This window comes from Convolutriloba macropyga, chromosome 4 (genome assembly GCF_964194025.1).
Source record: "Convolutriloba macropyga chromosome 4, txConMacr16.3, whole genome shotgun sequence".
NCBI classification, from domain to species: domain Eukaryota; kingdom Metazoa; phylum Xenacoelomorpha; order Acoela; family Convolutidae; genus Convolutriloba; species Convolutriloba macropyga.
In genome coordinates, this window is record NC_134471.1 from 12550955 (window position 1) to 12573659 (window position 22705).

At 32.8% G+C, this 22705-nt stretch overlaps 1 protein-coding gene across 1 annotated transcript; it reads right to left on the reverse strand.

The window, feature by feature from the left end:
• Nucleotides 1-7102: 7102 nt before the first annotated feature.
• On the reverse strand, nt 7103-19903 carry LOC142338261 (uncharacterized). The gene is made up of 2 exons (XM_075387933.1): nt 18943-19903; nt 7103-8247 (listed from the first exon to the last, which is right to left on the reverse strand). Exons 1-2 carry the CDS (start codon nt 19195-19197, stop codon nt 7201-7203), a joined length of 1302 nt encoding a protein of 433 aa, XP_075244048.1. The 5' UTR covers nt 19198-19903; the 3' UTR covers nt 7103-7200.
• Between the last annotated feature and the right edge of the window lie 2802 nt (nt 19904-22705).

The following is a 22705-nucleotide window of genomic DNA, read 5'->3' on the forward strand; positions in this document are numbered from 1 at the left end:
TGAACTCGAGGGCTTCGCCCTTCACTGTTATCTCTTGAATGAGTATTATTGTTTTGTCTAGTAGGTGTCCTATCCCGGTCATGGTCTCTACTCCTATCACGATATCGATTATCTGATCTTGGAGGACCCTTGCTTTGTCTATCCCTACTATTTTGCCTATTGTTATCTCTGTAAGAGTTGTTTCGATGGTTATTGTCTCGTTCCTGTGATCGGTTATCGTAAGAAGATGATCGGTAATTGTTTGAAGAGTTTGATGGGTACGGTGATCGATGTCGGTAGTCTGATCTAGAGTTGTTTTGATAATTGGATTGATTTTGGTTATAACTATTTCTTTGTCTGTCCCTAGAATTCCGATTGTCATAATTGTTTGATTTGTAATTTTGTTGACTTGGTGAATGGCTCCTACTACGTTTATAATTATCTGTGAACTTTTCTCGTTGTTGAGGTGGGTTTCGGTTTTCGTTTTTAAAGTCCTTGTACTTAAAGCAGAAAGCTATTGTGTGACCTGTACGTTTGCAAAACTTGCAGATTCTAGTCTGGTTTTGTTTGAATCTGGGATTGTCGTTGTTGTATGTGGCGTTTATTTTATGATCTTTCATTAAATTTGCAATTTCTGTGAGTTGGTTTTTTAACCCTTCTATTTCTATTTTATTGTCGATACTACTTGAGGCAGTACCCGTGAATTCACTGCTAACAGAAAAACTTAAGTCTTTAGTTGCTACATGATCCTGTAATTGTTTCCAAGTTGTAGCTGGGTTTTCTATTAACCGCTGATGTGCCTTTTGCTTGAGTGTAGGTGGCGTTAATCCTCTTACAAAGTACTCCATACACTTAGCGTTACGCTGGTCGTTGGTAAAATCTGGATCTCGCCATCCTTTTTCAACTGCTTTTGTTACTCGGTGTGTATAGCTTTTTATCAACTCATCTGGTTGCCTTTTAATACTCTCGACTTCAATTCTTTTCCTATACTTGTCTTTTTCATCAGTAAAACGGGTAATGAACTGATTTCTAACTTCGTTCCATGCTAAACCTGGTGCTAAGGTTTCAAACCATTGGGCTGCGGGCCCACGCAAAACCGAACCAAACAATGCTTTTTGTCTAGCGTCGTATGCTGCTTGCAAATCAGCATCCGCAGGATCTCCTATTCCTAGTGAGAATTGGATTTTTCTTTGTATTAAATTAAAGAATTCCTGGGCATCTTCAGATGGGTCTAAACCTGTAAATTTCTCTAACGCTATGTCGGGGTACGCAACAACGTTCGCTGCCATGTTTTGTTTTAGTGTATGAAAAGAATATTTTATACGAAAGTACTATTAGTTTGGGTAATTAGTGTAGAAAATATTTTTGTTATAACAATTAAGTAATAAAACACTAATACTAAAGTAGAAAGTTGAACTGTTTGTTTTGTGTTATGAATTTTATTTGTTTAGGACCGTTTAAAGATTGTATTTTAAATTCAAAGTTCTTGCCGTTATCAGTGCTAAAAACTTCAACCCAAGAGTAAATATCGGTTTGCTCAGCGGTAAAACTTAATAACCAAGGATAAGTGCTTTCAGAGTATTTAAATTCAACAGAGTATTGGTGAAATCTGTTTATTTTGGAAAATCTAATTTGTGTGACAAATTCTGTTTTTATAAGTAATTTAACTCTATTTGGTAAACTCGGATCGTCAGGAGAAACGTTGATGTATTTGGGTTTAATGATTTTTAAGATTTGTAAACCAAACGGGGGAATTTTATTTTGGTGGCTCATCCACACAAAAGATGATAACGTTTATGCTAATTCTATCACACTGTTCTGATTTCTTAGAGCACATAAAAGTTCATTAAAGTTTGGGTTGGTCCACTTGTAAGTTATGTAGATTTCAGTCTCTGTTTCGCTAGAAGAGTGATGGTAAATGCATAAAAAGTTTCTGTTCTGATCAGTTAAATAATATGAAACTTTGCCTATTTCGCTATGTACTTTAATACTTATATTTAAATCTTGAACGTTTACTTTAATATATGACATATAAATAACATAGAACAATTGTTTTTGTTGTTTTATTATTGTATTTTTGTATGAAACACACAGAAGACATTATAAAAACGTTTAGTACGGGATGTTTAGTACATCAGTAGTAGTATTTTTGTAGCTATTATTGTGTTTAAATATTGTTTCTAAAGTGCTTGAGTCTGTTAATGACCGTATTTTAACATGAGACAACAAATTTTCTATGATAAATTTGTGTACAAATTGGGTTAAAAAGGCTAGTTTACGCTCTTTTAATAAACTATCGGCTAAATTTTCTGCGGGAATCTCGATCACACTGTTTTTAGTTTTTAACAAAGTTAGTAAATTCTGAAAATTTGGGTTCTCAGATGCATAAGTTATACAAAAGTCAGCGGGAGAATTATGTTCAAACACGTAGAAAATAGCTAAGAAAGTAATTCCGTCAGTAATAAACCGTATTATTTTACCCCTTCTAGTGTTTTCTATTGCTGTTAGATTAAGATGTTCTACAATAACTATTCCAGTTTGGTCCATGCACTGTTTAAAACCTCTCTTGGTGAAATTGTACTTGTGAAACCGGTTAAAATGGGGGAATTCTCATCAATTTATGTTATTTTCAGGCTAAAAATCTAAGTTTGGGGGATAAAATTTAGTTTAAAACCCGTTATTCTTTGTTAAATTTGAGCCTTATTGAGATTTATGTGGTCAAAACTTGGTTAATATTTACTAATTTTGTGTAAAAATGACGTTAATATGGCTGTTTTCTTGAGTAATATTGGTTAAAATTGGATAAGAATGATGTTTTGAAGGCTTAAATGTGATTAGTATCCGTTAAATTATGATAAAAGTGACGTTAAGTTTGTTAAAATCTGGTTAATATTTGAGAATTTAGGTCAAAATGATGTTTATTTGGTTAAAATTTGATTAATATTACCCCACCCGGGTCAAGGAATTGATAAAACAGAGTGAATATTCAATTAAGGAAGGCTTAAATTTAACCAAAATTGGGTTAGTTAATGTGAAAATGCAACAACGTGTGCTTAAATGTGTAGAAAATTAGATATAAATTACACTAAACACGTATTGGGGGGATGAATTCTGGTTAAATTTTCGTTAAATTGTTTGAAAATGCTATATTTTGGTCAAAAATTCAGTAAAAATTAGACATATGTTACTCTAAATATGATTTGGGGGGATGATTTTTGGTTAAAAATCGGCTATTTAGTATGAAAATGCTAAAATTCTGCTGTGAATTTGGTGAAAATCGGCTAAAGTTTAGTTTAATTAGGTGTTGGGGCGGTGAAATTTGGATAATTTTTGGTAATTTGGAGTGTATATGCTACAATTTAATCATAAATTTTGTGCAAATCGGGTCAGAAATAGTCTAAACAAGTTTTGTGGGGATAAATTCTGTATAAATTCCGATTATTTATAGTGAAAATACTAAAATTCAACCATAAATTTGGTGAAAATTGGGTTAAAATCAAATTAAATGTGTTTTTGGGGGATAGAATCTGGTTGAATTTCGGTTATTTAAGGTGTAAATACTAAAATTTAACCATAAATTTGATAAAAATTGGGTGAAAATTAGGCTAAATAGGTTTTGGGGGGATGATTTTTGGTTAAATTTTGACTATAAAATGTAAAAGTACTTCAATGGTTATATAAATAAACAAATAAACTAAAAATTGGACATAGATTACCCCCACCCGGGTCAGAACAAATTTACAAGAGCAAAGAATCAGTTGCGGGTTACTATTTTAATGTAAATTTACTGTATTTCGGCCGTAAATTTGATATAAATTACTCTATTTGTTTGTCTATTAGTGTGTTTTCACTTCTGTGGTAGTGGTTATTTTACTATTTTAATCCGATCGGATAGAAAAACAAAAATTCAGGCGTGATTCTTTCCTCTGGGCGCACCAGTTATCAAATTTGGCTGGGCTCTTACAGATCACACAATACGGGATCTCTTTATGTATGCCAGTCAAATTTGACAAAAGATATAACAAATCGAAGGCAAAGATATATGCCTAAGACCTGTCTGTGCTATAAGTCTCAATTTAAAATAGTTGGGGTGCTGAAAGTATTTAATTTACAAAAGAGTAAATATAAAATTACAGCTTACTAATTACCAGTTGTGTAGTTGTGAAATGGAGGTGAGCTGCTGGGCGATCGTTCACTTGGGTGTTTCTTCAGTTATGTTATTTGTCGAAAAAGAAAGTTATAAAATTAAATCTGGAATTATTTGTATAAGTTATTAAACAATTTTGTTCGACTATTTTTATTGTTAATGTGAAGTTAAATTTTGAGAAAAATGAAAGCAGTTGTCTGCTGCTTGCTTCTGGGAGTGATTTCTGTCTCTCTAATTTTATTCCGTCCCACTTCGCTGAGAGAAACAATTAATTCCTCTCAGCTCCGTTTGGGCCGATAGGGAGCGAATCACAAACTCACGTTCATAGTGAGGTGCTTCTTAATTTTCCTATTGGCCGAGAAGGCAAGAGAATTAACTCTTTTTTATCTCACGGAAAAATTATTGAAACTCCAAAAAATAATAAAAATCTAAAAAGCTGAGAGCATCAATTATTGATTTTGTAGGCGCCTGTTTTCTGCTTTTCCCCCTCTTCTAAAACCGCAACAATTATGGTTTTCTTGGGGGCTTTTTATGAGCCTCTATTGTCTTTTCCCCTGAAGCAATCTGTTTCATCTTTATTGAACTTGGGGGGAAAGATTTGCATTGCAACTGTCAAAAGCAGAAGTAATTTAAATCAAAAGAAACTGTGGTTTTACAGGCCGCCTACGTTCAACAACGTACATTTTCTATCCTGGATATAAGCGAGGAGATCCAGGCCTAAGGTTGTGTTATTTAAATAAGTCGAACTGAGTTGTTTAAATACTTGTGTACTGGTAGTCTTAACAAGCGTTAGTTCGTTTAGCGCGCGGCGAAAGTATGGTTAATTAGCGCCTAAATACGTTCGCTCTAGTGCGGGATTAATTATCCGTTCAATTGTAACGGCTCTCGTAATACTACAGTACCTTTATGTTTAACTGTTTTTTTTGACGTATTTTTTTTTGAATTACTCCTTTAGTTTAAGCCAGACGAATTTTACCCTTTATGCTTGTACTAGATGAAAAGCTCACTATACCAAAAACAATTTGAAGGAAGCTACTTCTTAATATTTTTTCAATAAACTTAGGGCTGGCTCCGAAGCTCTAAATTTTTTTTTCAGAATTGTGAATGAAAACATCAGAAAACACTTAGACCAAAAATTTCTATTTGTATATTCAACACAAAAACTAGTTTCAACTATAGTCTTCATTGTTACAAAAAGTTGCATTATATGATTTCTTCAAATGTTCAGTTCTCAAATAGTTTTAATTGCCGTTTTTTGTGAACAAAGTTATAAATTACGTTAATATCACACGCAACTACGGAAAACTTCCAACCATTACTGTAGATGCACATAAAAATTAGTTATCTATTTCAGCAATTGATCACAACTAATAAAATCTCAAAAACTTATGAGCCTGCTGCAAGATTTCTTTTTTAAATTGTCTATAAAAAAGGTTTATTGCCATGATTTGTTGATAGTTAACACGTAATTTCACGCAATGTAGGTTCAATCAACCTCAAAGTTTTTCAAACTGTAAATCAGTTGAGATTTTTGTGGAAAAAAAACTATAGAGGACACCACACAGTTTTGAAATGAGCTTTTCGTTTCTATTTAAAAATTTTTGTCAAGAAATTGCAAGACTCATAGGGATACTATCAAAACAAATTGACGTCAAACAAACATCTGAAAATTAATATGGTACCGTCCGTCAGATCCCTTTTAACTTAGAAACAAGTGTGTTTCAAAGTATTAACCACCAAGTTGGTCGTCCATCAGTCTCTCGAATTTTACTTTTCATCAGGACTTCTAAGAGAGATCAGACTTAGATTTTGCAAAAAGGTATAAAAATTTCAGGTGAAAATTGTCACTTTGGAATTAAAAACACTGCATTAAACAAAAACGTGGCAGAGAACAGACCAAAAACACTTTTGACAAAAACAAACGAGAAATTTTGTGCTCAGGCTAATAGGCTTTTTTTGTACTCCTTACGCGACTTAAGATCATAACTTGTCTTTTATGGAAAATTATGGTATTAGATTCATTGGTTTCACTTGGGATCAAAAAAAGTTTTTGGAAATGATATACTTTATTTTTTTATGCTCACTCCAAACTGCAGCCGAAGTGCGCTAACATTTGTTAGAATTTGGTTGTTTGCTACGCATTGCTTACGTGAAAATGGTTTACGTTTCAGTCTTTCACATGAAATCTCTTGAAAATTTTCTGACAGTCGAATGGAAAAAACCACGGTAAAGATGCATAAAACAAGTACCTTAAACTTGTCTATACTCTAAGTTTTTTGGTGCTAAACAGACACTTCTGGTGTAACAACCCAACTGTGATATTAGCTATACTGCTAAAGAATTAGAGCTTAGAGGACTCGAACCTACTATCTCCAGAACCGCGATTAGGCACCGTTGCACCACCGCTCTGCTGAAGTAGCAAATTTGTAAGCTTAATATACCACAAGCTGGGTTATTACACTAGTATGGTTACAGGAAAATATGACAAAACTGTATCACATAAACTATCATAAACATTAATTTTAGTTTATTTGTGCGATTTAAATTCATGTTGTCAAAAGTGCATTGATCTGGAAATTTGTATTTCAAAACTATCAATTATTGATTTAAAATGTCTCAGAACTCTCATAAAATTATAAATTATCAGAGATACTATTGCATAGAAGCAGAAGTTGGTGCATACTGTCTTCTTACATAAAGAAGGAATTTTGACGATAAACAATCTTATCATAACACCATTTTTGATACAAAATTAGTCATATCAACAACATGATCCGCAAAATATGTAATGGCTTTTAAGAACCGTACGTAAATAATCTTGTGTGGTTGGTCAACCAACCCGGGTAATGAAGATTACTCTCAGTCGTATTTTCACCCCAACCCCCCCCCCCCCGCCCCCGTCGCCCGTCGATTACATATCTCCAACCCACTCCCGGAAGATTTTTACGCTTCGATAATAGGAATTGGGAGGCAAAAGCCATTTTTATGAATAAATCTAGTTTCTAAAACTCATAATCATTTTCCAAAAAATGTAATTGATGCAATTTAGCGTTTGTTCACACTTTTCGTTGTCTTTATTGATAGATCGACGGTCGCATTGTTCGCATTCGAAGTTGAACTTCACCCGAGAAACGATTGATTTCGTTCACGTACTCTTCAGTCGTTTGGAATTTCATGTCTGCATGTTTCTTTCTGCACCCTCTGTTAACCCACCCAATACAACCCTGGTCTAACTTACAGATTCCAGGGTAAAACAGGAAGTAAATAATAGGGTTCAGAACCCCGTAAGTGACTGCCAGTGAGTCGTAAACTCTTGCATTATGCCAGACGTAGAAAAATTTTGACTTCATGTCATAGGGATATTCTAGAAAATACTCTGCATAAAAGCTGTGAACAATTTTCGGCCCACATAGAAGGATCCAAAATAAACAACTAACAAACATTGGTTTCATAAATGGTGGAGCTGGATTTTCTCTGGTTGAGTTGAGATAAATTACCAAATATAATCCGAAAGAAGTGAAACCGGGAAAGAAGAAGAATAACCAAGCGTCCACCCAGGCTCGAACCCGCGCGTCCTCATAAAATGACAATCCGCAGTTAGCGCCGTGATTTAGCACAGCATACGTTATTCCAGTAGTTATCAAAACCGATATTACAATAGATAGAAAAGCGTATGCTAAAATCCGAATGTTGAAAGCGGCCCCTTCGTTCAGCTTAAAAAGCTTAAAAGTTGCGACAAACTTTTCGAAAGCCATGCAAATTATACACAAGCCAAATGTGTAAGTGCTTGGAATATAATTCAAAATGTTTGCACTACAAAACGCTGAATCGTAATTTTCTAAAACTCGGTCTCGAATTCTTTCGGCTAATTTGCTGTTATAATAGTATTCGGCTGGTTGATATCCTTCGCGGCTGTTGACTGTGTTATAAGTCTGGTCATCTTTGCTCATAAGTGCCAAATGAATGGTTGTGTAGTAGATGTTTCCCAAGCCTAACTCGAGGGTTACAATGAGTGATTGCAAGCAGAGAGGGTAGAGGTTAAGAGATCGCAGGTGTTTTGAAGACAGAATTGAAAGGAGTAGAAAACAGTTCAATATATCTGTCAGAATTCCGAGAGATAACTAAAGCAAAATAAAAGTACATGAGAGCGAGAAAAAAATGCTGTTTTAGGTCAGAAAGACAACAAAGATTATAGCATAAAAGTACCGTTTCTGCCCTCATCTTTTTATAGAAACCTATAGAACTAAGAGCCGTTTCACCCTGAGATCAATGAACAAATGTAAAAGGGGAAAATAAGATCAGATTAAATAAAGCAATATGTTTTGAATACCGAAGCAGCAAATAATGTAGTACCTCGTTCGAGGTATCATCAAAATTAATGCGAAAAATGCGGTGATAAAAAAATTCATCAAAAAAATACATTTTAGCGGTGTATACTTCTTTCACCGCAAGATTTTTAGGTTATACAAAAGTTTGCAAATTAAGTTTAAATACTTGGAAGAAATCTCCTTTCAGTACTCCCTCCAATAACTGCTCTGACAGTTATTCGTCACGAAATGTATGGTTGCGCAAATTTTAACTATAGCACTTTAAAATGTATGATTGCGCAAATAGTATTTAGTTCAACGTTAAATCAATATTTGGCACCGTTTTCCAAGTAAACATCTTTATTTGATCTGGAACTTGATTTTCTGATAATCTTTATTATTTACGATATCTTTAGCAGAAATACTGGAAAGTGTTAATCGGCCATTGGTCTTTTAAAACCGCAATTGGTAATATTTTGTAAATACTTATCAATTACGCTTTCTTCTATTTCTGCTTAATTAACAGGTAGTTACATTTATCGTAAAAAAAAACAGTTGCAAGTGCAGATATATATATATATATATATATATATATATATATATATATATATATATATATATATATATACTTCGCCAAAAAAGCTGTTTAGTAACTAATGTCTTATGCAACATTCAGGCACCTGATGAACAGTTGCTAGAACAAAAAAAAACAATCACTTTTTTGGTTTTCATTTGTTTTTTTTCACATTATTTTCCTTAAAAAGAGATTTTCCAATATATTCACAATTTTACGAGTGCTCCTGAAAACTCATCCGTTGAAAACTGTGTAATCAGTAGCCTTTTTTGAAAGAAAAGGAGCAAGATTTCAAATTGAATGGATTGTAGAGAATACATCTTGATATCAATCTAATTTTTTACTGCAGTCAAAATTTTGGTTCCAGGTATTGAACTGCACAAAAAAGGAAACTCAGAATAAAATCTTGAATTGAAAGAAACATCTGGAAGTCAAAAAAGAAAAAGTTTTAAGTCGGTTCAGATGTGCAAAAATGGCCTGTATTGTTTTTTTTCGAAAAATCAATTGAGAAAAAATGCACAGGAAAACAGATACTAAATAAAAAAACGCCTATTGGTGTACAAGTTTATCCAAACGTTTTTTGTATATTAGTTAACTGTAGGAAACATGGTAATTTAAGCATATTCAGGAAAAGTGTATTCTTAGATATCATGTCCTTGCCAAAAGTTTTTGATCAAATTTAGCAAATTTTCAAATTGACTTATATTTTATTTAGTTGCCGCCTTCGCTATGCGAGCGAAGACTATTTTCGAATTACATTTTCAAATTTCTCTGCTTACTGAATTCATATTTGTGAAAAGAACGTGATATTTTTCACATGGCTTGACTTTTCATTTGTTCGGTCAAATTTATATTTTTAAGTTTTTGGAAGATATCCCCAAAAAGCTCTGCAGGTTCTTGATAATCGCGAAAACCTAGGAAAAATATTTTAAGCAGAGTGTGAACTAAACTAAACCCATTCAATGATCTTTGGGCATCATTTTGAGCGAACTTCAACACAGTTTTGACTATTTCGTTGACAATTTAGTGAATTGTTTTCTTCAACAAGTGTGATATCAATTGAGTGTATATAGAAATAAATTTTGCCAAACAAAGAAATTGTTTTGAGAACGAAAACCACTACGATAAAAATTCTGCTTCCTTTTGGCCAGAACGGCAAGATGATTTCCAATTTCATATTTTGTTTTAATTTCGTTAATTTGAATATATGTTTAATACAAATGACATTCTTTTTCACTAGACAGAATATTGTTTTGATATACGCACATTTTTGATGAAATTTTTGCATTAAATCTTGAAAAGTTCAAATCTCCAATTCCAAAAAAATGATTTAACTTCTCTTCATTAAAAGATTTTAATAGAATCAAAAACAGATTGGCTCTAGACTGATACAGCACTGACTTGCTCTGCCACCAACTTCCGGGAAGGCACCTGTTTAGAGATTCGTCTTTACTTTTTTATTCTTCATCTTCTTCTTGTAGATGTGTTTTGAGATTGACTCAAATTCCTTCTTTACTGGCCATCCCAAAAACAGAATGGCTCTAGACTGATACAGCGCTGATTTGCTCTGCCACCAACTTCCGGGAAGGCACCTGTTTAGAGATTCGTCTTTACTTTTTTATTCTTCATCTTCTTCTTGTAGATGAGTTTTGAGATTGACTCAAACTCCTTTTTTGAATCCGTTTAATATTTTAGATGGGTCCAACAAAATCAAATAGAAATAATAAACAGCTGTTATTAAATCTAATATTTGATCTTAGATTTGAAGAGTAAAAACAAAATCAAGCGTAATTGTTCCATATCGTGAGTGGGGGAGGAAATATATACATAAATGGGTTCTTATTGTTCAGTCAATTTTGACCGATCGATATATTCACCGTAGAGAGTTGTGAGTGGTAACATTAGTAAACCCGTCCAGCGTAAAATATTGAACTAAAAACATGTTTTTTGAATTTCATTTTCTAGAGTGAGATATTGTCGTTAAAACTTTTCTTAATATTAGACCAATTTTTGTCATTTTTATTCACATTATCCGGAACTTTTGCTTAAAGTTTTGTCAATTTTACTAAAATACGTAAAAATTGTTAACAATACTACTGTTGATATAATTTTAAAAGACAACAAAGTATTGATGACTATTGTGATTTAATTTTTTGGCTAAAATTTAGGGCTAAACTATTCAAAATTCAGCTTTTTTCATCCAAAAATTCCCCAAAAAAGCTTCTTTGGTCCATTTCGATTAAGTTTGCCGGAAGTGGGCACCCAAAAATTTGCTCTCTAACAAATTTATCTTTGTTAACGTACTGTAGAAAAATGCTCTGCTTTTGATACCATAAAAAACATTTCTTATTAATTTCTTTTGAGAGCATAAGCCAACCTTTAGTTTCAGATTATTTCAGCTCTAAACCATCACGTTTTCAGCGTAAAATTTTAATTCAGTTCTGAAACATTGCATCTCCAGAACACATAAAATTCCTTTATGTGCACTTTTTCTTCATTCAGTTTATATTGAGTTTACATAGAGTTCGCCCACAATAAACTTATCCTGTATAATCTGAAAATTACTCAAAACCCAAGAGTAGGTCTGAGCAGAATTATGTCATACAATTTCAGCCTATAACCGGCGATTACTATAGTAGTTATACCCTATTTACACATAAGGTAGTGTTTAAGCAATTACCAAAAAGACTTTCTAGCCTAGTGGTTACCTCTTGATACGAAAATTAACTGTTACAAGTACCCACACCCGAGTTCGAGTCGCATATGAACCAAACTTTGTTGGTTGGCGTTAGGTTGAACATCATTTTCCAAGCAATAAATTTTACGCTCAAATAAAGGCCCAACAGGATAAATTGTGACATAAACAGAGTACTCGCCATCCCAAAAACATGATTGCTCTAGACTGATACAGCGCTGATTTGCTCTGCCACCAACCTCCAGGAAGTCACTTGTTTGGAGATTCGTCTTTAATTTTTTATTCTTTATTTTCTTGTTGTAGATGCGTTTTGAGATTGAGTCGAATTCCTGTTTTGAATCTATTTAATATTTTAATTGGGTCCAACAAAATGAAATAGAAATAACAAACAGCTACTTTTAAATCTAATAGTTGATCGTAGATATGAAGAGTAAAAATAATTTCCGGCGTAATTGTTCTATCTCTTGAGTGGGGGAGAAACTATATTTATAAATGGGTTCTTTTTCTTCAGTCAATTTTGATCGATCGATATATTCACCGTAGAAAGTTGTGAGTGGTATCATTAGTGGGCCGTCCAGCGTAAAATATGGAATTAAAAAATTTTTTTTGTATTTCATTTTCTGGAGTGAGATATTGTCGTTAAAACTTTTCTGAATATTATACCAATTTTTGTCATTTTTATTCATATTATCCGGAACTTTGGCTTAAATTCTGTCAATTTTACTAAAATACGTAAAAACTGTTAACAATACTACTGTTGATATAATTTTAAAAGACAACAAAGTATTGATGACTATTGTGATTTAATTTTTTGGCTAAAATTTAGGGCTAAACTATTCAAAATTCAGCCTTTTTCGTCAAAAATTTTTCAAAATAAGCTTCTTTAGTCCACTTCGATTAAATTTGCCGGAAGTGGGCACCCGAAAATTTGCTCTCTAACAAATTTACTTTAGTTAACGTTTTGTAGGAAAACGCTCTGTTTTTAGATACCACAAAAACATTTCTTATTTATTTCTTTTGAGAACATAAACCGGACTTTAGGTTCAGATTTTTTCAGCTCAGAACGATCAAATTTTGAACTTAAACCTAATTCAGTTCTGAAACATTGCATCTCAAGAACACATAAAGTTCCTTTATGTGCTGTTTTTCTTAATTAAGATAATCTAGAGGTCATAGAGTTCGTCCAGAATAAACTTATCCTGTATTGTCTGAAAATTACTCATATCCCAAAATTAGGTCTGAGCAGAATAATGTCATACAATTGCAGCTTATAACTGGTAATTACAAAAGTAATGTACGAACTATTTACACTTAGGCTAGTGTTTAAGCAATTACTACAAAGACCTTTAGTCTAGTGGTTACCTCTTGATACGCAAATTAACTGTTACAAGCACCCACGAGCGAGTTCGAGTCGTATATGAAGCAAGCTTTGTTGCCGGGAGTTAAGTTGAACATCACTTTTCTTGCAATAAATTTGACGCAAAAATCAGGACGTGGCCGGGTAAATTGTGACATGAACAGAGTTCTGGCCATCCCAAAGACAGAATGGCTCTAGACTGATACAGCGCTGATTTCCTCTGCCACCAACTTCCGGGAAGGCACCTGTTTGGAGATTCGTCTTTAATTTTTTATTCTTCATCTTCTTCTTGTTGATGCGTTTAGAGATTGAGTCAAATTTATTTTTTGAATTCGTTTAATATTTTAATTCGGTCCAACAAAGTCAAATAGAAATAGCAAACAGCTATATTTAAATCTAATAGTTGATCTTAGATAAAAAAGAGTAAAATTAAATTCAAGCGTGTTTGTTCCATCTCTTGAGTGGGGGCGGAACTATATTCATGAATGGGTTCTTTTTGTTCAGTCAATTTTGACCGATCGATAAATTAATTGTAGAGAGTTGTGAGTGGTATCATTAGCTAGCCCGTCCAGCGTAGAATATGTAATTAAAAAGTTTTTTTGAATTTCAATTTCTAGAGTGAGATATCGTGGTTAAAATTTTTCTGAATATTAGACCGATTATTGTTATTTTTATTCACATTTTCCGGAAGATTTGCTTAAAATTTACCAATTTTACTAAAATGCCTAAAAATTGTTACCAATACTACTGTTGATATTAACTTTAAAGACAACAAGGTATTGATGACTATCGTGATTTAATTGGCTAAAATTTAGGGCTAAACTATTCAAAATTTAGCCCTTTTCATCAAAAATTGCCCCAATTAAGGTTCCTTAGTCCACTTCGATTAAATTTGCCGGAAGTGAGCACCAAAAAATTTGCTCTCTAATAAATTTCCTTTGTCAACGTTCTGTAGAAATACGCTATGCTTTTAGATACCACAAAACAATTTTCTTAATAATTTTTTTGAGAGTGTAAACCCGACTTTAGTTCCAGATTATTTCAGCTCTAAACCATCACGTTTTCAGCGTAAAATTTTAATTCAGTTCTGAAACATTGCATCTCCAGAATACATAAAGTTCCTTTTTGTGCAGTTTTCTTTAATTTAATTAATATGGATGTCATAGAGTTCGCCCAGAATAAACTTATCGTGTTTTGTCCGAAAATTTTTCATACCGCCAAATTAGGTCTGAGCAGAATATTTTCAAACAATTGAAGCTTATAACTGGCAATTACTATAGTAGTGTACCCATTATTTACACGTAAACTAGTGTTTAAGTAATTACCAGAATGAACTTTTGGCCTAGGTGTTACCTCTTGATACGCAAATTAACTGTTCCAAGTACCCACTCGCGAGTTCGAGTCGTATATGAAGCAAGCTTTGTTGGTGGGAGTTAAGTTGAACATCATTTTTCATGCAATAAATTTTACACAAAAATCAAGTCGTGGCCGGGTAAATTGTGACATGAACAGAGTTCTGGCCATCCCAAAGTCGGAATTGCTCTAGACTGATACAGCGCTGATTTGCTCTGCCACCAACTTCCGGGAAGGCACCTGTTTGGAGATTCGTCTTTTCTTTTTTATTCTTCATCTTCTTCTTGTAGATGCGTTTAGAGATTGAGTCAAACTCCTTTTTTGAATCCGTTGAATATTTTAATTGGGACCAAAAAAATCAAATAGAAATAACAAACAGCTGTTTTTAAATCTAATAATTGATCTTAGATAAAAAGAGCAAAAAAATTTAAAGCGTAATTGTTCCATTTTTGAGTGGGGGAGGAAATATATACATAAATGGGTTCTTTTTGTTCAATCAATTTTGACCGATCGATATTTTCACCGTAGAGAGTTGTGAGTGGTATCATTAGTAAGCCCGTACAGCGTATAATTTGGAATAAAAGGATTTTTTTGAGTTTTATTTTCTAGAGTGAAATGTCGTGGTTAGAACTTTTCTGAATATTTTTGTTAATTTTATTCACATTTTCAGGAACTTTGGCCTAAAATTTTATCAATTATACTAAAATACGTAAAAATTGTTACCAATACTATTGTCGATACAAATTTTAAAAACAAGAAATTACTGATGACTGTTGTGAATTAATTTTTTGGCTAAAATTTTGAGCTAAACTTTCAAAATTCAGCCCTTTTCATCAAAAATTGCACAAAATAAGCTTCTTTAGTCCACTTCAATTGAATTTGCCGGAAGTCAGCACCCAAAAATTAGCTCTCTAACAAAATTATCTTTGTTAACGTTCTGACGTTCTGTAGAAAAACGCTCTGCTTTTAGATACCACAAAATATTACTTATTAATTTCTTTTGAGAAAATAAACCGGAATTGAGTTTCAAATTATTTCAGCTCTGAACCATTACTTTATGAGCCTAAAATCTTAATTCAGTTCTTAAACATTGCATCTCCAGAATACATAAAGTTCTTGTATGTGCAGTTTTTCTTCATTAAGTTTATATTGAGGTTTATATTGAGGTCATAGCTGGTGTTTAAGCAATTACTACAAAGACCGTTTAGCCTAGTGGTTACCTCTTGATACGCAAATTAACTGTTACAAATACCCACGCGCTAGTTCGAGTTGCATATGAAGCAAACTTTGTTGGTGTGAGTTAAATTTAACATCATTTTTCATGCGAGAAAATTTACGCCAAAATCAAGACCCGGCAGGGTATATTGTGACATGAACAGAGTACTGGTCATCCCAAAAACAGAATGGCTCTAGACTGATACAGCGCTGATTTGCTCTGCCACAAACCTCTGGGAAGTCACCTGTTTGGACATTCGTCTTTACTTTTTTGTTCTTCATCTTCTTCTTGTAGATGCGTTTAGAGATTGAGTCAAATTAATTTTTTGAATCCGTTTAATCTTTTGATTGGGTCCAACAAATCAAATAGAAATAACAAACAGCTACTTTTAAATCTAATAGTTGATCGTAGATATGAATAATAAGAGTAATTTTCAGCGTAATTGTTCCGTTTTTGAGTGGGAGAGAAACTATATTTATAAATGGGTTCTTTTTCTTCAGTCAATTTTGACCGACCGATATATTCATCGTAGAGAGTTGTGAGTGTTATCATTAGTAAGCCCGTTCAGCCTAGAATATGTAATCAAAAACGTTTTTTTGAATTTTATTTTCTCGATTGAGATATCGCGGTCGAAATTTTTTTGAATATTAGACCGATTTTTGTTATTTTTATTCACATTTTCCGGAACTTTTGCTTAAAATTTTGTCAATTTTAATAAAATACGTAAAAATTGTTAACAATACCATGGTTGATAAAAATTTTAAAGACAGCAAAGTGTTGATAACTTTTGTGATTTAATTTTTTGGCTAAAATTTAGGGCTAAACTTTTCAAAATTCAGCTCTTTTCATCACAAATTGCCCGAAACAAACATCTTTAGTCCACTTCGACTAAATTTGCCGGGAGTGAGCACCCAAAAACAACATAAACAATCCTAATAAACTACACAGGGAACTGTTCTTACTTCCAATGCCATAGAGAGTAGTCTGGGATTAACATTTTGCCGTTTTTTGTTAACTTTACTCTGTGATTTTAGAAAACGCAGCAGTTAGTTTTTATAATATTTGTTTTAAACAATTGAGTATTCTTACTGGGCGAACAGCAATAGCAGGACTGGATTTTCTAAAATCTTAGGCTGTTATAAAAAAGAAGCAATTTGTATTGTAAATAGTCGGTCTTTTTTAAAAAAAAAACGATCCTTTTTATGTTAATTAAAGAACAGAACAATTCAAATCAAAGCTCACTGTTGACAGGTCCAATTGGTGTCATCAGCAGTTCTAAATTAATGTATCTAATTTCTTCACTCGAAAGATTATGGTTTTTTTGACTTTTAGTTTTGATTGAGAAAGTTTGATTTTCACAAAATTGATAAAGTTGATTTTCAAACAAACAATGGCTTATTGAACTTTGCCACCATTTTTCTCTTAGTTGGGCCAACTTGTAGCTTAGTATTCGCAAAGAAAGAATGTTTCTTCTTCCTTTTCTCTCCATTGAACTAAGATTTTATCTTTTTGTCGTTTTATGAAGTAATTTATGGTCTTCTGGCTTTAATACCACTAGATTTCATAGTTTATTCTATTTTTAGGCATTGGCCCATTTTTCATGTTTTTTCTCGTTTTTGTCACCTCATAACGTTTTGACAGTTCAAAAATTACATTGTTGGCATTAAAAATGAGGCACAATTGAATACATAAAGGTCTTTAAAAGCATAGATTATGGTTTTAACGGCTTCGAAGCCTCTTTCTCGAAGAATTTATTTGAATGTTTTATGTTTGTCTTTAGCTATCGTATTTACTTTCTGCCTTTAGTCGCATGAAATTTTCTGGATAATAAAGGATCTCACTGGTTTTTTATGGAGGAAAAAATGAGCCCATAATCTGATTTTAGTAGATAGCTGTTGCTTTTCATGTCTTTAAAAACAATTGTTTAAAAAAAAATTTAAAAAAAAACACCTCTTAACTTCGCATTTTTGTTCCATTTGTCTATTTGTTACCCAATCTTGTTAATTAAAGGTCACACATAACATTGTTGTTGTCGAAGGTGCAAGTGTACAAGTACAAAACCGAATGTTTTTAAAGAAGTAGTTATGAGTTTACCGGCTTTGACCGTGGTTTTTAGCAAGAAAAGAATCAAAATTTTTGATTTTTTGTCCAAATTTGACGTTCTTTTTGTAGACCTAAGACGTATTCCGAAAAAGCGCGTCTTTCGAAACAATAAACGAACCTATTTAATTAATTCTATTTGTATCTAACGGCTTTCATGACTTTGAAAAAAATTGTTTTCTGAAAATACAAAAGCGTTACTTAATTTTGCACTTTTTTCCCTTTTTAGTCTACTTTTTAGTCTCGTTAAAGAGAGGTAACATACTATAATATTGGCGGTTGGGAGGTGCAATTTAACGTTTTTTGAGGGGCAAAATTTGGCTTTACGGCTTCGACAGCTTTTTCTCGCAGGTTTTTATTGAATTTTTGTTTGTTTCTCAATTTTTTGTTCTTTGTGTAACCGCACAAAAAATTAATTAACGAGAGGTCTCAATGCCTTTCTATAGAGGATTATGTGATCAAAAACACATTGGATGTTTTTAAATACTTTATAATGTTCTTCATTTCTTTGAAATTAATTGTTTTTGAAATATAAGTCGATTTTGTAACTTTGCTGTTTTTTCTGTTCTATTTGTCTTATTGTTACCGAGCATTATTTTGGAGTATACCCATATCTTTTCTAGTGATTTAAAAGTTATTTTGTTTAGTTTCAGTATTATCTGACGCTACTTTGACCTTGTTAATACGTTTTTTTTATAAATGGACATAAAGTTTTGTATGTAATTAATGTTTGTTGTTATTTTTGTTTGATTTTGTTGTTCGCCTTGACTTGCTTTCTTAAAAATGGCTGGTCTCATCAATCTATTGCGGCATTTTTACTCCACTGAGTTCTTTGCGTTGGAGGCGATCTTTTTGTTCACACCTATTTTTTATATTTTGGGGGTTTTCTATCTGTACCTCTTTTGGTGGACAGTTGTGCCAAAAGTGTGGATTATCGTGGTTGAAACTTTATGTGCGAATGCACATTACTGAGCCTCCTTGTTATTAAATTTATTCAAATGTTTTCCAAAAAGTCGATACACTCCTGCAGCCTCTTAAAAGAAAAAATTAGCCTTCTCAATGCAGTAATCTGTAGATATAAAACAAAACAATTCTGTGGGAGTATTTTGCGCCATGCAAAGTATCATGCAAGCCTTCTCGTTATATTTTCCAAAAAGCTTTCCAAAAAAATTTCTACGAATACAGTCTGATGACATCAGAAATCAATAACTTACTCTGACGTAGTAATTGACGAGCAAAATTGTAACTCGGTTGTCCAAGTACCATTTGAAGTCTGCTCCCATCGTTTCCAGAAAATCTTCAAAGTTATCACCTGTCACATTCTGGTCAAGATTCCCGCCAATATTCGAGCCATTTTCAAATGACATGCTAGAATCAGTCATTGTCGTGGAGTTCAAAACTGATATTTCGCCTGACATTTCGACCACTTCGGCAATTGTCGTTTGAACGTCGTCATTAGTAGGCGCCATCGTTTCGCTGCTTAATACTGTGAATTTTTAAGCGGTGGTTAACTTCAGCGTATATTCAAACTAGTAAAATTACACTTGGTGGTCGAAAAAATCTCGAACTAAAGTCTTAAACACTTAACTCGATGTTTCTGGACCAAAAGTATTATCAAAAATTAATTTTTAATAATTTGAATTATTTTGAATTTCGCAGAATTGTTCGTGCAATGACTAACGAAATAATCCGAGCGCAAATTATGAAATATTTTTTAAACTTTTTTTCCTATTATAAAATGATAACTCTATACTAACTATGCTAACATAAGTCTTCTAATTGATGATATAACATAAGTAAGAGAAAAACAATTTCGAGGGATTTTGATTTACAATAAGGCTGAGCTCTTTTGATTAAAATAAATAAAAGAAACCGCAATTCTTTTCGTTATTGTGTACAAAATGTGGCTGTATCAGTTGAAAAATGTTGCTAAACAAAAAGATTGATATGTTTATTTTTGTCGGCAAAATGGTCGCTTTGCCAAATTTTTTCTACTCAGTTGAAAATATTGAATTAGTTATCGCACAGAAATATAGACATTTTAAATTTTTTCAGAACAACAAGGTAAATTGCCCTTTTTATTATAAACAGTAAACTATCGCTTGAATGCTGTTTTCATTTTGATATTGTTGAGCTAAGCCGTGTTGCTAACGTTTAAGAGGGAAAATAAGCTGAAACATGTCTTCACTCTGTTTACGGTTTTAAAAATATATTGCCATGGAGATATATGCAAAATATAGCGACGCTTTAGGAATTATGGAAACTTATTCCTACGTCAGTGCATTAGCAAATGGGGAAAAAAGCAGAGACAATTTTCCCATCAACTATTATTGTTCGCAAGTATCAATTTAATCATGCTTCAGGGCAAATTGTGTCTTTGAAGCTAACAAGAAAACAAAACCAGCAAATTAAAAATAATTTCGCTGCACCTCTTAGATTGCCTATTGAATCAATTAGTCATTTTGAGGTTTAAAAAAGTCTAGAATGCGGTGAAGTTGCCAACCGCTTCACTGGAAAATTTTATGCTTTAGTGAAAAACCCGGGTCGAGGTTTTTGGGTAAATTTTTGTAAGAAATGCGGTGAATGCGGTTAATGCGGTGAATTTTTGTAAGAAATGCGTTGATTGCGGTGAATGCGGTGACATAAATATTTCACCACATTTCACCGCATTTTTTTACAAAAATTCACCGCAAAATTCACAACATTTCTTACAAAAATTCACCTTATCAATTTTTTGGCTAATTAATGTAAGAAATGCGGTGAAAGGGGTGAATGAGGTGAAAAAAAATAACTCGCTGCATTTCACCGCATTTCTTAACAAAATTCACCGCGAAATTCACTGCATTTCTTACAAAAATTCACCGCATTTGCTTTCAAACGTTTACTCAATCCGATTTAATTTCACATGAGATAAAAAGTTTAGACGTGACAATTGGCGCAGTGGAATAAGCTAATGAAGGCAAGCAGGAGTTCCGAGGTTCAAACCCGGGTAGGGAAGATTCTTTTTTATAAAAAAAAGCTGAGAACGCGGTGAAAATAAATAATTTACCTCGATTCACAGCGTTCACTGAAAAAAGATGTAAGAAATACTAGTGAAAATTAATTTTTTACCGCATTCCACCGCATTTCTAACAAAAATTCACCACCAAACCTCAACCCGGGTAGTTATTTCGGAAATGTAAGAGTTAACATTGGTTCATGTTCAAAAAAAAACTCCGACAGTTAAAGTTGTGTTCCTAATTCAAAATCACTCAGGTCGTCTTGTTCACCCTAGCAAACCTAAAACGGACCCATTTTACGATTGTGGTAGGTTTTTTTGATATTGTACCACTTATTCGTCCCACCTCCAAGTTCCTTATTTTTTTATTAATAGTAGGTAGACGCACGAGTATAACAAGTACAGATTTTAGGCTCACACAAACTTCTGATGCAAATCTTTGGCAATCTACATTCAATAAATGAAACGCAAATCAAGCGCGCAAGATCAATTCTCTAACGTTTTCCTGCTAGAACAAAAAAATACCGTACTTGTGAAATCGCGTTCAATCGTCAATTTTGATATAATATAAGAGAGCAAAACCTGACGCTGTTAAGTTGTAGAAACAAGGGAACACATTTATTGAGAAATGCAATGAAAACAATAATCGGTTTAGGCGAGTACTTTCAGCTATATAATACAACTATAATAATAAACTGTGGAAAAAATGCAAAAATATTTTTTTTATGAGATGAAATATTATGAGACCGAAAAACGTTTATAGCAATGATTAAATTCAGTTCAAAAATTTATTGCGTAAATAACTGCATCCAACTAAAAAAATTAAATAAAAAAGGTGAAAGAATTGAGTAGTTTCACTGACGCATAGCTAATTTAACATCAATTAACCCGCACTCTAAAAAACCTAATTAAATTGAGGTCATTTAAACAATATTTTCGCTCAGATAATCTCATTGTCTATACGTAGAGCTCAAAATTCTGATAGTTTACGAGCAGGTATCTTAGGAACCAATACACGAGTTTTCCTTTTAACATTTATCTTAATATGTAAAATTTAAAACACACTTAGGTAACTAGCAGGTAGTTTAAGATAAAAACAGAAGATTCTTTCACGATTAATTTTAAAATGTACAAAAAATTTTCTGAAATGACCTAAATTTAATATCCATTACACAGAGAACTTTTTTACCAATGCTGTCACACAACTAACAGCCCACACGCTACAGCTCTCTTAGTTAACAAGTAAAGAGCTTAGGATCCAAAACAACATTAATTTCACCAATCGTCTTGTTATGTTCAAGTTAAAACTCGCTCACCTAACTAGCGTGAACCTTCGGATCTGGCATACTTGTGTTTTTCACTACCTCTGTCAATATATGCAATTTATATTTTCCTAGTTAACCAGCAGGTAACTTAGAATCCAATAACATTTTTTTCTAAAACTGTTCTTCTTTCAAGCTGGAAGCTCGGTTTTTTAAACCAAGGTAGCATATAAAAGCTAAAAGGCTTTTAAAAGCAAACAAAGCCACAATCACTTTTAGTAGTAATACTCCGCCTAAATACAGGTCTACCTTAATTTGATTATAAACTCATTTTTGGCACATCTCAATAGAGTTATAAACAGGTTTAATTTAGTTATTATTTATTTCATTGTCCTGTTGTTACGAAGTAAATAAAAGAACGAATTTTAGCCAATCAGAATCGAGTATTTCTAATCTTTAAAATAAGATTTAAATACGTTCCAATATACGTAGAAAGTTGAGAAAAAGTTCATTTAACCTAACTTTAAGTAAATATAACCACTATATGTATCGATTAAGCTGGTTTTCGCCTTAATATTTTTAGGTTTTCTAGACAATTGCCGATTGAATACGAACTGATTTGACGTCAATGACATCAGACTAAAAAACCTGTTAAATGAGCATCAAAAAATCTTGCCGCCTAAGTTTTCACTTGTTGTCTTGATCATTACTAATGCT

Excerpts from the sequence above, each read along its gene's own strand:
- LOC142338261 (XM_075387933.1), bottom strand. The coding sequence starts at position 19,197 with ATGGCGCCTACTAATGACGACGTTCAAACGACAATTGCCGAAGTGGTC. Across the intron at positions 8,248-18,942 it reads TCGTCAATTACTACGTCAGA|TTATCTCTCGGAATTCTGAC; the intron begins GTAAGTTATTGA and ends ATTTTGCTTTAG.